Source organism: Plecotus auritus (assembly GCF_963455305.1).
Source record: "Plecotus auritus genome assembly, chromosome: 10".
NCBI classification, from domain to species: domain Eukaryota; kingdom Metazoa; phylum Chordata; class Mammalia; order Chiroptera; family Vespertilionidae; genus Plecotus; species Plecotus auritus.
The window spans coordinates 41947264-41960939 of NC_137785.1; the positions used below are offsets into that span (position 1 = coordinate 41947264).

Sequence of the window (13676 nt, forward strand, 5' to 3'; positions counted from 1 at the left end):
ATTTCTACAAGGGGAGTTGAGTCAGGGAAAGTGCATATTTTCAAGGCCTTGAAATACAGTGCCCAGTTACCTCCTAGAAAGGTCTCCCTCTCTCCAGCAGGGCAGTTGTGCCCCTCTCCCTGTGAAAACCCTCAGAGAAGACAGGATTCAGCAAGGAAGCCCAGTCTGCCTGTCTGTGAGCACAGAGCCCAGAGCTTTGGGCAAGACATGTCCAGAATTAAGAGGAGAATGGCCACCCCTGGAGAAGAGTGGACTAGATCATCCCTGAGTACCAGGACTTTCTTTGGTATCAGCCTGGGCTCTGTCTCTGGAAGGGGCATTTGGATAGGGTAGGTCTGATGGTTAATTTTATGTGTCAACTTGACGGGGTTAAGAAATGCCCAGGTAGCTGGCAAAATAATGTCTGTAAGGGTTTTTCTCAAGATATTAGCATTTGAATGGGTAGGCTGAGTAAAGAAGATCATTGACACCTGTGTGGGTGGGCATCATCCAAACCGCTGAAGGCCTGGATAGAGCAAAAAGGTGGGAAGGAGGGCAAATCTGCTCTCTCCTTGACCTCAGACATCCATTACCTCCTGCCCATGTGCACTCCTGGTTCTAGGATCTGGTTCTTGGACTGGGACTTAGACCATCAGCTCCCCTGGGTCTCTAGCATGCAGAGGTCAGATCGTGGGGTTTCTGCCTGTATCCATCCCATTGGCTCTGCTTCTCTGAGGCCCCTGACTAGTGCATCTGAAATATGCCCCAATGACTTGATTCATCACATACCCAGTTTTGAGGCCCATTCATTTCTGAATTGCTCTAAACTTCTGAATCCATTTATCCTGTCACCTCTCAGGATAAGTGAGTTTTGTTCAAATAAGAGGTGTGGCTTCACTTCCCTCACGCTTCTCAAATGGTTCTGAGGTTTGGTGAGCAGGTCCACCTATGCCTTAGCTATTATTCACAACCATGTATCCTCCAATCTTATCCCCTCTCTGCCTTTATCCTCCCAAATTGAGGCTCCTCTTTCTTTGATGACTTGCCCACCCCTTTGGCATTTCAGTTGCCCCTTGTGTGTCTCCAGGTCTACCATCTGGTCTTGACTTGGGACAATCAGACCTGTATGCAGGATTCCAGAGCATCGGGCCCCAAGCATCAGATCTGGCACCAGTGTTTCTTTTGTAAGTTTGGCTGCTTTGTGCAGCCTCACTTTTCCTCTCTGAATATGGGGGTGCCTCTGGACAATTATGAAGCAGCACAGACTGGACTTGTGGCAACGGCTCTATTCATTGCATCCTTGACAGGAGGGAGCCAGTGAGGATGAGCAGTGTGGGCGCCAGCTGGCCCGGTCCTGTGCTTGCTGGTGGAGAACTGGTCTGTGCTCCTGGGATGAGCGGGGCTTAGGCCCCCACAGGCCTCAGAACCAGTGAGGATTCCTTCCTTGTAGATGGGTGAAGGGATTGTCTGGGAGGAACCATTTAAAACCAAAAGTCACATCCTTCTCAAGAAGACTGAGACACTGGCAGCAGGAACGGCACCCCTGGATGTTCAGAGCCCTCGCCCTTCAGAGCCCCCAGCTGCCCTGCTTGTCTCCTAGCCCAGTCATGGCGGTTAGTCTCCCTCCAGACTGGCCCACGGTTGCCATGTCCTTGTTCCCTGGTCTCACTGTGGGCTGGGTGTTCAAAGAGTAAGAAGGGAGCCTGCTTCTGGAGCTTTCCCCACCCTCACCCCCAAAAGGGAGACCCTGCTCCTGCTTACAGGGGAGTTTGCCATGGGCTTTCTTCCTGGCGGGGAAAGAACTGGAAATCGGAGGCCTGGGGCCCAACTGCAGCTCAAAGTGCCTTGGTGAGCCTGTTTCTCACCTGAGGCTCCCCCTGAGCAGGGAAGGGTGTGGGCTGAGACTTTCTCTCCCTGAACTCTGAGTGGGATGCTGCAGGGATCCTAAGGGGTGGGGTGAGGGGCAGGTGGCAGGGAAAGGTTATCTGGAAATCCATCCCCACATGTACGTAAGGACTTTCGGACTTTCACAAGCAACTCCCCAAACATGCCCAGGGCAGCCAATGGCTATTGGCTCCTTAAGTGCAAAAGAACCTGTAGAGCTGCAGACTTGTTGACTCATCCATCTCTGGGGAGGGTGCTGGAGGTAACCAGCCAAGAGCCGCCCAGACCCCTTTTCTCAGGCGCACCCATCCCCCAGCTGCTGGGAGACGTGACTGCTAACTGCTACAGCCACCCTGTTTCTGGCAAATTGCCTTTGGCTGAGTGAGACCTGTCTGGCCAGAACCTCTGCCCCAGGCCAGACAGTAGGTCAGGAGTCTAACAGCCCAACCCCTGCCTGAGGTGGGACCAGTTCTGTGTTGCAATCCTTACGCCAGAGCTCCCGGCTGGAGCTGGATTACAGCTCAGGGCACCACTTCCTGGTTCAGACCTTCCCCTGCCCCCTCCTACTCCTTCACTCCCCTGCTCTCAAAGAGGTACTTTCAAAGACTCCCCACCTTAGGCTCTACTTCCAGGAAATGGCAACCCCTGCAGTGTCTTGAACATATAAGGTACACAATAATTTGTACAGATTTCTGCTCACCTGGGACTTCGCAGGTCTGGGTGCCCAGCAGGAGTCTGGTCCTGATGCCTTAAAATACCCTGAGAGATTTGTTTATCAGGGGGAAAAGACACACACATCGTTCTGAGGAAACAAGTGGATCCCAAGAGGGCTGACCCCAGCTCTCCCAGCACCCTCTCTTAGCACCCTGCACAACTGTCCCATTGCACAGAGAGGAAGCTGAGGTCTGGGGAGGGCTGACTGGCTCAGGGTGGAGCATGGCAGAGCCAGGGTTTAAAGGCAAGCCTCCCACTGGGCTCTGCTGTCTGGAACTTTGGTGTGTTTCTTCCCAGGATCACATGGGACTGAGGCTGCAGGACCAGGTTGGCGGGGAAGGGGTGGGTGGGGAAGAACCTCCACTTTGGCTTTGCTGCCCACACAGCCCCCTGAACTCTCACTCATCCTTAGAGCTCCTGTTCCAGTGCTGCTGCCTCAGGAAGCCTCTGCCACCCCAGGCGGGCCAGGAGGGCGGAGCCCAAGTCCAGCTTCCCCATCTGGGTCTGTCTCAGTGTCTCTGGGTCTTATCCTGGTGTTTGACTGGTCGGTTATCTGCACAGGCGATGTGCAGCCTTGTCTTTCTAGAACCTTCTGCCAGCCATTCCTTCTGTCAAATGTTAAGCCCAAGGGCCTTGTGTAAAGAATTTGCCTGAAAGTAGCCTCGAGGCCAGCCTCCAGCATCTTTATTACTGTAAGTGCAGGGTGTAGGGGGACCTTCAGGGGAGCTGGTGTCTCCAGCCTCAGGGGAGCACAGGAAGTAGGAAGCTCGGGACCAGGAAGGGTGGGCTGGTGGGCGGAGGGTGGAGAGACCGAGTCAGTGATCCTGACAGCAGCAGCATTTAACTGATGCTTCCCATGTTGGAGCCATAGCTGCCCTTACGTGCCTTGTACCCCCTCCTCCCAGGATGTTGAACCAGGGCACCTCACTGCACACTCTTGGGCTCCCATCTCGAATGAGATAGGGATGGGCTCCCTGGGGCTGTGGGTGTTTGGGTGCTTTATTAAGCCCCATTTGACATATGGGGGAAACATGCTTAGAGCATAAACACCGAGCCGAAGTTCACATGGCAGAACCAGACCCAGGCCCGCCTTATGACCAAACCCCAGCCTGCCCTGCCGCCGGAGGTCAAAGGTGACAGGGAGCCTGGCTCCTGCCCAAGTGCAGACCTCACTCCCTACAGGGAGTACTTCCCTGTTTTCACTAGGGTCAGTTTCAACCCTGGGAGCAGGGAGACTTTCCCAGCGCCCCCAGGCCGACCCTCAGCCTCCAGGCAGCAGAACAGCTGATTGTGGGGTGGGAGCCTGTTGGTCCTGCCTCGCTGAGAACTCGAACTTCTGCTCTGGGGACTCACAGCGGTGACCCCAGTGTGGCAGCCCCTCTTTTGGGCTCTTTAGTAATTTAAAGAATGTATATTATTCAGCTGGGCGGTTTCATCTCTGGATTCAGAAACACAGTGCCTTGGGGATTATGTTTCCAGTCAAGAGTGAAATTCCACTTGTCACAGTCACCGGGATCACAAGCCTGTTCCTGGAAGGGGCTCTGGTCTCTGGGTGTTTACAAACATCCCAGGTCCTGGGAGCCCAGGTGGGAGCCTGCTGTTCTGCCAGCTCAGCTGTCAGTTGCTAGAGGCCCCGTCAAGTCCCTTCCTCTCTGTCCCCTGCCTGCTCAGGGGTGACAGCGCTATATGGATTGGTGGGTGTGACCCAGGGACTTTCTCTGCTCACGTTCAGTTGTACCCCCTCCCCAACCTCACTTGGGTGAGCCCCTGGGAAAGACTCTTGCACCAGGCCCCAGGGGGTCTGTGGGAATCTGTCCAGAGTGGCTGGCAATTCCTAGAATTTGTCAGTGTTATTTAAAAAAGAAAAATCATACTTTGAAAACATTTTACAAAGTGCAATAAGCCATACACAAACGGATAGATATTACACGCTTACACTTATATATGAGGTACCTAGAATAGGCAAATTCATCTAGACAGAAAGTAGAATGGTGGTTGCCAGGAGCTGGGGGAGGAAGAGAGAGGTTACTGTTTAATGGCGGCAGAGTTTTTGTTTGGAATGATGAGAAAGTTCTGGAAATGGATAGTGGTGATGGTTGCACAACATGGTGAATGTGCTTTATGCCACTGAATTATACACTTAAAAACAGTTAAAATGGTAAATTTCAGATTAAGTTTTACCACAATTTTAAAAAGTGTTTACTGTAAAAAAAATTGCACAACCAATGAATGTTCATTCAAGTAACATGAGAAAATAATTTTATTTACACTGAAACCTCCTCCCCTTCTCCACAAAACAAACTAGTTTTCTGTGAAATTCTAATCCATGACGAGAGAAAAAGTCTTACTTCCTAACTAGCACAGTAAGTACCAAGCACCCAATAGGCCTGCCCTAAATAGCCCACAGTGGTTAAAATAAAACCTACCCCCACCCCAAGATAACCACAGCTGATCTTTTGGTATCTATCTTTCCATACTTTTCCCAATGCAAAAATGTGACATAAACATAAATATGTGAATTTTTAAAAAATATATTTTTATTGATTTCAGAGAGGAAGGGAGAGGGTGAGAGAGATAGAAACATCAATAATAATGAGAGAGAACCATTGATTGGCTGCCTCCTGCACGCCCCACACTGGGGATTGAGCCCGAAACCTGGGCATGTGCCCTTGCCCTTGACCGGAATCGAACCTGGGGCCCTTCAGTCCTCAGGCCAACGCACTATCCACTGAGCCAAACCGGCTAGGGCTAAATATGTGAATTTTTATGACAATAGGATCCAATTGTACTTATTATTTGGGAGACTATTTCCCCCCACTTAACAGGATATTGTAAACGTATTTCCATGTCATTCTGTGTCATTTGTGGTGCCGCCTAGGATTGGATTCTGTTGATGTTCTGGGATTTCTTTAACTGGCGTCCGTTATTGAACATGTAAGTTGTTGCCATGTTTTCCTGATCAGCAGGAAAGCTGCAAGTTCTGTTCTGGCACATATGTCTTTGGATACTTGTGAGTGCATGTTTTAGGGTAAATTCCTGAAATTTGGGGGTCAAAGGGTCAAGGCCTATTAGGGGTTTTTGTCTTGTCTTGCTGGACTGCATGCCGAAGCCACACGTTGTTTACAGCTGTTCCTGTGAACTGGGAGATGCTGCTTGAATTGAGTGAGAGGATCCCCCACTGGCCAGACTCAGCCATGGGGCAGTTCAGGCCGTGGTACTAAGTAGGGAAGCAGTTTGGAGGGCCAAGGGTCCCCCTCTACACGTCTGAATCCCCAGAATATATGACTAGGTCACTTTACAAAGCTTATAAAGCAAAAAGTGCTTTGCAGGTATGAGTAAATTAAGAATCTTGAGATGAGGAGATTTTTCTAGGTTATCTGAGTGGGCCCAATGTCATCACAAGGTTTTTATAAGAGGGAGTCAGGCCCTGGCCAGTGTTTCTCAGTGGGTAGAGCATCGGCCACACACGGAAGGGTCTCAGGTTTGATTCCTGGCCAAGGGCATCTATCTGGGTTGTGGGTTTGATCCCTGGCCCCAGTCGGGGGTGCATGCAGGAGGCAACCAATTGATGTGTATCTCTCACAATGATGTTTCTCTCTCTCTCCCTCCCCCCCTTCCTCCCTTCCACTCTTTCTCGGAAAAGCAATGGGAAAAATATTCTCAGGTGAGGATTAACAATAAAAAAAGGGAGTTGTAAAGGCCAGAGTCAGAGGAGATGTGATGACGGGAGCAGAGGTGGGAGTGATGCAGGGCAGGAGCCAAGGAATGCGGGCAGCCTCTGGAAGCTGAAAAAGGCAAGAAAGGGATTCTTCCCTAGAGCCTCCAGAAGGAATGCAGCCCTGCCAACCCTTTTGGACTTCTGGCCTCCAGAATTGTAGGATAATAAATCCATATTGTTTCAAGCCATTAAATTTACAGTAATTTGTTGCAGCAGCAATAAGAAGCTAATATATATCCCCTCTGCCACCAGGTCCCGAAGCCCCAGTGTCTGAGGGACAGTGGTCTCCCTCTGTACCCAGCAGCCTGATGACCTGAACATCACCCGCTCCCTTAACCAGATGCCCCCAAGGTTCTGCGCATAGAGGACAAAGAGGTACCCTGTCCCAGCCCCCAGGGCCCACCTTTGACCAGACTGTGAAATTACCCTCAAGGGTTGGAAACTGGGACTTGCTTAGGGGTCACAAGGGTCAGTGTGAGGTGGTGCTATGACCAAACCTCAAGGTCTAGCCTGGCAGACCAGTGGGTTCCCCACCCACTCCACTAAGCTCAGCCTCTCTTTCTGTGCTAGTCTCACTTGCCTTTCTGGGAGAGGTAGCCATTCACACTTTGGAGTGAGTGAAACAGTACATCTGGTTCTGGGTTCTCTCCCACCTGTCAATGTGGTGCTACTACAGAGTAGTAGCACTCAAATCTCATGTTGAAACCCAGGGATGGGGTAGGTAGTTCCCATTCTCATCCACTCCAGAGCTCACAGGGTCCTGTTGGTCACTCCCAACCCTGAAGTGTCCCTCTTAGGTCTCCCCAAAACAAACTTAATTCTTGCCCTCCATAGGGAGTTGCCTAACTACACCTGGCTCATATGTGTGTGGCAATAATGTTTAATAAGCAAGGATTCTGTGTCAGGTCCAGTGCCCCAAACTTTACCTGAGTCATTCAACAGAATCCCCTCAACCACCCAAAGTTTTATCCTCCCATTTCACAGAGGAGGAAACTGAGCCCCAGGCAAGTTAACTCATGCATAAGGTCATTCAGCTGCAAGCAGCAGAGCAGGATTCCAACCAGGTAACAACTCCAGAGCCCAGAGCTGCCTGACCGAAGCATTTCGTTTGGCTCACTCAGTCAACGTTTCAAAATCCAGAGATTTTATATAACAATCTGGATTTCTAGATTCTCTTGAAAAATCTTATTTACCAACGGAAAGAACTCGCAATAGCCAATGCAGGAACAATTTGAGCAAGAAAATGAAGCAAACTGGGATTCTAATCCAAAGTGTAAAATAAATATTCATGAGTTCACACTGATATAAAGAAATGATTGGATAAATAAATAAAGAAGAGACAAATTTCCAGTACAGAGTAATTCAAATAATTTATGTAGATACTGTGTCCTCAGGAAGGTAGAGCATAACCCCTCCTTCCAAAGAGTACAAGTAGAGGCAGAAAGTCACTTTATAGTGGAGAAACCTGCCTGACAAACACTCTATCAGCCAGGTAATCAAGGTCAACAACAGCAGCAATAAATCTTGTTGATATGTACCCTTGACATCATGTGATGAGAATGGCATTTTACCTCTGGGCTCTTCCTCCCAAAAAGTCACACCTAACCATGAGCAAAACATCAGACAAATCCCAATGGAGGGACAGTCTAAAAAACATCCCTGACCAGTGTTCCTCAAAACTATCAAGGTCATTAAAAATAAGGAAACTCTGAGAAATGGCCACAGCCTAGAGGAGCCTAAGGAGACATGGTGAGTAAATGTAATGTAGGATCCTGGTTGGATCTTGGAACAGACAAAGGACAGTAAGGAACAACTAAGGTAACCTGCACAGAGTGTGGCATTAGGTAACAAGGATGTATCAGCGTTGGCTCGTCAATGGTGACAGATGCTCCAGGCTAATGTGGGAGTATTACAGTGCCCACAGGTGCCTCTGAAGACTCACTGCACTCTCCTAGGCCAAGGGCTCCTCTGCCACAAAGGTGCATGGTTACCTTGGGGTGGGGAGGAGGAAAAGGAGCCACCTCCAGACACAGCAAGGCCTAGGGGACAGCAGCCAGAGAGTTAGGTATAAAGCTTGTCTCTGCCCAGATTACTCAGTGGCTGTGTCCAAATTCCCTTCCCTCCCAGTGCCAGGAACAACAGTAACCCCTGTCTCCCTGGGCCCCTCGTAAGCCCTCAAGGACCCTCTGAGGGTGCTGTGGCCTACTCAGGCAGTGCAGCTGCTGTTTCTGGTGTGATCTGCTATTCATGAGGCCCTAGAGCCTGTTGTCTGCAGGAGTGAGTGAGTCACCCAGGATCATTTGCCTGCTGAGGACGGGGTGGGATGGCAGGGGGTGGTGAGAAAGGAGCATCCCTGCTTTCACAGACACCTGGTAATGTCAGGGGAGGGCACTCAGTGCCCTGTGGGGCTCCTCTGCTTGGCCCCAACCCCACACCTAATGCCCTGGGTCCCTTGCCCTGGCCAGGGATCCCTCTTCCTGAGCTAAGGGAAGAGTTGGTGATGCCCTCCCCGGATAAGCAGCTGTAAGCAGTTATTGGCTCAGATGGAGGAAAGGATTAGATGGTTTCAAGGTCCTGGCCCTAGCTGCACCCCGCCTTTGGGTTTCCATTTCCCTGTAGCTAGGGATGTGAAAGCGGTCTTTGCCTTTCCTGGGCATCTAGAAATGGGGCTGATGGGAGAGGAAATAAGAGTGGTAAGAATCCAGCCAAGCCCAGCTGGCATGGCTCAGTGGTTGAGTGTTGATTTATGGACCAGGAGGTCACGGTTCAATTCCTGGTAAGGGTACATGTCCAGACTGCGAGCTTGATCCCCAATGTGGGGGACATGCAAGAGGCAGCTGATCAATGATTCTCTCTCATCATTGATGTTTCTGTCTCTCCCTCTCCCTTCCTCTCTGAAATTAATAAAATATATATATTTTAAAAATAATCCAGCAAATTAGGAGAGAAAGAAGGAGGCGAGGCAGGCTCAATAAGGGAGGGGTTAGGGTAGCCTCTGAGGCCGCTGAGACAGTGGGTGCATGTGGCTGGGAGCCTAGGCACCAGGCTGAGCTGCTGTTCCCAGCTCAGGAGCCCCCATGCCAGCTGGACACAGGCGTGTGGGCACGGGTAGGGCTGCCTGCCAGACACACACAGAGCGTCCTTTGAAAAGGTGGCAGCTGTCAGCCCAGAGCCCTCTCTGCTCCCTGTGGCCCTGCCTGCTCCCTCCAACTACGCCTTGCCAAGCACTGGGCTAGGGAAACTGAGGTGCACAATTTGGAGCCTCCACTCAAGGGGTAAAGTGGGGGCAACCCTACTCAGTTGGAGCAGGAAGGGACCCTAGTTCATCGATCTGAGAATTGGGCCTTGGGCCCTGTGGCAGGCCTCAGTTTCCCCCTTTCTTGCACATCTTGTACCCCTCGTTGCTGGTGGCCACTGTTAGGGAACCCTTGGGAGAAAGATGAAGACAGCCCCACCTCTTGGGGAAGAAGGCTGGAAGGCTTCCTCAAGTCCACTGGATGACCTACTAATGGCGGATTTTGACATGTGGAAGCTGAGGGCCAGATCTGGGTCTTTGAAAAAGCCCACCTGCCGTTGCTTCCTCCCTCTGTTCAATCCCCTTGGGCTTCCTGGCCCTGCACTCGCGGCAGACAAAAGAGCCTGTCCCCCTGGGAACCTGCCCCTACAGATTTTCTAGGGGGCTGGAGCTCTCTGCCCTAGGAGCTTCTAGGAGCCGAGTCTGCTGCCAGCCTCATAGAACCAGCTCTGTCTTTCCTCTTCTGGGTGGGCTGCCGTGCTGACCTTCCCAGACACTGCCCTGGCCACCGGAACCTTGACCTTGGTGCTCACTCACCCTCCCCACACAGTCCCTGGGCGAGGGACTGCGGGGAGCCCAGAGCAGGCAGTAGGGCCCTGGGCGGCCGGTGGGGGTTACCTGGGTCTCTCGGCTCTCAGCTGGGGCGGTGAGAAGGGTTTCTAGGAGCCCTGCTCTGCTGACATATACAAGGACTGGGAGCCCGGCTGGGCAATGTGGGGGGTGAGGGTTCTGACCTCCAGAACCGGGTGGGCAAAGAGGAGATGGTGCGATTGGAAATGACTTGCGAAGTGAAAGGTGGGTAAAGGGTGGTGACCGAGCCTCTGAGCCTCGTTGGGCCGACAGAAAAATGCCTGGGTCTGTGGTCCTTGCCTTTAACACGGCCCTGGTGGAGGAGCCGGGAGGAGGGGTGTGGCACGCGAGGCGCATGCGCTGCGTGGGCTAGAGCCGCCGGACCGTCCGGCCGCCGGGAGCGCGCAGGACCCACGGGCACCCAGAGAGCCGGACCCCGCGCCGGCGCTGTGAGCCGCGGGCGGACCGGACCCGCAGCCTGCCGGCGCCGCTGCACCCGGCCCTGCTGTCCACCCCGGCCCGGGTGGGCGGCCAAGATGTCCGTGCCGGTGAGTACCGGACCCCGCGTCGGCCCGGACCGGCCTGCGACCTCGCGTCGCCCGCGGCGGGCCTAATGCGCGGGGGCTCCCGGGCTGGGGGCTGCTCCGACTCGGGCTTTCTTGGACAGGGTGTGGGGGCACCTTGGGGCGGCTCCCCAAGCCGGCCTCTCTGTCCCTGCCTTTCTTTCCATCCTCCTCCTGCAGAGCCGGCCCATGGGTACGTGTTGTGCCCTCGGGAGAGCCCCAGGCGGCCGGGTTAATAGGGTCTTTGTTGGCCCCCGGAGATCCCTGAGACAGCTGGGTCAGGAGGAGCCCGTGCTGCCCCCACCCCAGGACTCCCACCAGGAGGCCAGGCCCGTGGGGAGAGGTCTGTGGCACTCGGGAGCCCCACTCCAGGACCGTGGGGGCCGGTGAGGGGGGGTCTGTGGTGTCTCCCAGGGATGGCTGCCCTGCTGTGCTCCAGGGACCTCCCGGGATGGTCAGGCCTGGCGCCGGCCTGGACCTCTCCCGAGACATGCGTCCCCCCGGACGGCTTGGCTGGGTGGGGTTCTGTGCCAGCCGCCCCCGCCCCCCCCCCCCCAACCGCTGATGTGCTCACTTTCCCGGAAAGTTCTCCTCTGCCGCTGAACCCTAAGGGCGCAGGGCCAGCTCCCTTCCTCCCTCCCCACCTTGGGGGCTCCTCTTCTCTCCTGACACTCCCTCTTCCTGGCCCAGCAGGCGAGCTTGGGCAGCCTCCAGGTCGAAGCTCCACACTCAGGCCAGCGCATCTGGAAGCATCTGCCCGCCCCCCCCCCCCTCCCTTCTGAAGGTGGCAAGTGATGCTAGCCACCCCCAGGCACCCGGCCCAGGTGCAGGCCCCAGCCTGCTTTACAGATGGACAGGCTGAGGTGGGGCCAACACCCAGAGTCCTCCACAGAAGGGGTGCTGTCTGCAGGCTGGAAAGCTGTGGCCTCCAGCCATTGTTTCCCTGAGGAATCAGGGCTTTTCCCTCTGACAGCATGGGGCAATGGGCCGTAATGCCTGTTCACCTGGCCTTGTTTCTGGGACTGCTCCTCACCCGGGGGACCCCATCCTTATGGTGAAGCAGACAGTTGGGGCTTCCTGGCAGGGCAAGTGGCCTCGTAATTAACCACCATAGAGATGACTGGAGGAGAGATGCTGTGTAAGTGCAAAGCATTGTTATTATGGAATTAAAGATCCCAACTCCTGCCCGCCTCCAGAAGTGGTAATGCAGAGTTGCAGATGAAAAAATTAGGGCTTCCAGACAGTGCTGATGTGAATGTCCCCCCACCCCCAATTTATTCTGGTTCAAAGCATAATTGCCTCCTCAAAAGAAAGACGGAAAATGCCTGCCAAGCCTTTCTCTCCTGCTCTGCTTTCCTGCAAGGCTCTGGATCTTTTCTGGGGCCCTGCCCTGACCCTGTGGGCGCTGGCCAGAGGGACTAGGGCCTAGAGGAGATGGTGCGACCACCATCACTAGGCAGACCACCTGAGCCTGTTTGAGAGCCTAGGTTTTAGGAAATGGGACTTGGGTCACTCAGAGCCTGGATGGGCCTCCATTTGGGAGGTCTGCCCTTGATTTGGTTTAGTTGTCCACAGTCACAGCAGAGGATGGCACCCAGACCCCTTGCCTTAGAGGAGTTTGGGCAGCCTTCCTGGGCTGTGTACCTCAGTGGACCCATCTGTAACAAGAGAGGGATGGCAGGAAGGCCAGGGCCTGGTTATGACTGGGATAGACCGGCACTGCTGTGGGCACTGCTGTGAAGACCTGCAGCCAAGGTCTGCTTGGCCTGTCCACACTGTTGCCAGCTCCAAATCACTTCCCACCCTCCTGCCTGCAGCCACAGCCCCCAGGGACTCTGCAGGGGTTGGCAGAGGTCTCACCATCTGTCCCCTATGTGGCAGGGTTGTCAGATCACCCTGGCTCTCTCCTAGGGCCTTGGGAAATGTGTAAGCTGGTGGGGCTGGGAGGAGAAATTCATTTTTGGAGCAACCATGAAATGTTCGGAAAATTGCTTTCATGTGCTGCTAAGTGGTGAGGCCCCTTGAAGGCTTCCAGGCAAGCAGCTTGCTCAAGCCCTGCTCTTGGAACCCAGAATGGTGACTTCCCATGTGGTACTCATGGACACATTTGGGTTTTAAGCACACCCGTTCATTTGGGCAGTCTTTTCCTGGATGGCTGACGCAGGCACTTTGGCCCACGTAAATTACAAGATGCTGCAGAGTGAAATGGGAGGTGATGATGGGGAGAGAAGAGGCTGGGGCAGCCTAGGCTGAGCCAGGAGTGACTTACTGAGTGTCGGAGCAGGAGGACCCTCCAGGGGTCAGCTGGTCTCACTGTCATTTGACCTCATAGGGTCTGGGTCCCAGAGAGGGGAAGGCACACAAGTCTCTCTGACTCTGGGCAGTGCTCCTTCCTGGGCTCTGACATCTGCCTTCCTCTTCAGCATGGCCACCGGGTGCCCCAGGCTGGTCTCTTGCCTCTGGGTAGGCAGGAAGCATTTGAAAGGAAAACGGCTGTGCCACCCACCTCAGACCCTCTGGCAGGCACTGGCATGATCGGTGTTTAGGAATGACAAGGTGCTGACTGCCCCCTGGCACTGTCTGGCGAGTGGGCGAGAGGCCAACTTCCAGCTTGTAGAGAAATTCCCTGCTGTCTGTTCCGGATTCTTGTTTCCTGCCTGTGAAATGGGCTCATCCATTCCAGCTCCTCCTCTGTTCCTTTATTGAGGGATGGGTTCTTTCAAGGAGTGAAGGTGCTGACGTGTGGAGAGTGACCTGTGTGCCAGGTGCTGGGCTCAGGGCTTCACAGGCTCAGGCAGGACCTGTGTCTTGCCAGGGTCGCATGGCCACTGAGAGACAGAGCCGGGATGGGGGGACGACAAAGTTTTGCAGGATCCAGCACTAGAAAGTGAGCATCATCCTGCGTGGCCTCTCTACTTGTGGGGATTGTGGCTTGTTGAGCTGTCCACAGAGG

General features: G+C 53.7%; 1 protein-coding gene across 4 annotated transcripts in view; it reads left to right on the forward strand.

The window, feature by feature from the left end:
* BCAR1 (BCAR1 scaffold protein, Cas family member) overlaps nt 1–13676 on the forward strand; it is a 68791-nt gene that overhangs the window by 21384 nt on the left and 33731 nt on the right. The window contains exon 1 of one of the 4 annotated variants that reach the window (XM_080645148.1): nt 6566–6670. The exons of 1 other annotated variant lie outside the window; for it this stretch is intronic. Coding sequence is in view for 1 of the 3 variants with exons in the window: in XM_080645146.1 (XP_080501272.1) it covers nt 10697–10708 (12 nt within the window). In the remaining 2 variants the exon portion in view is untranslated. Of the gene's footprint in view, nt 1–6565; nt 6671–10030; nt 10116–10532; nt 10709–13676 lie in introns of those variants that run through there. 2 more of the 4 variants (XM_080645149.1, XM_080645146.1) reach the window with 2 other exon arrangements.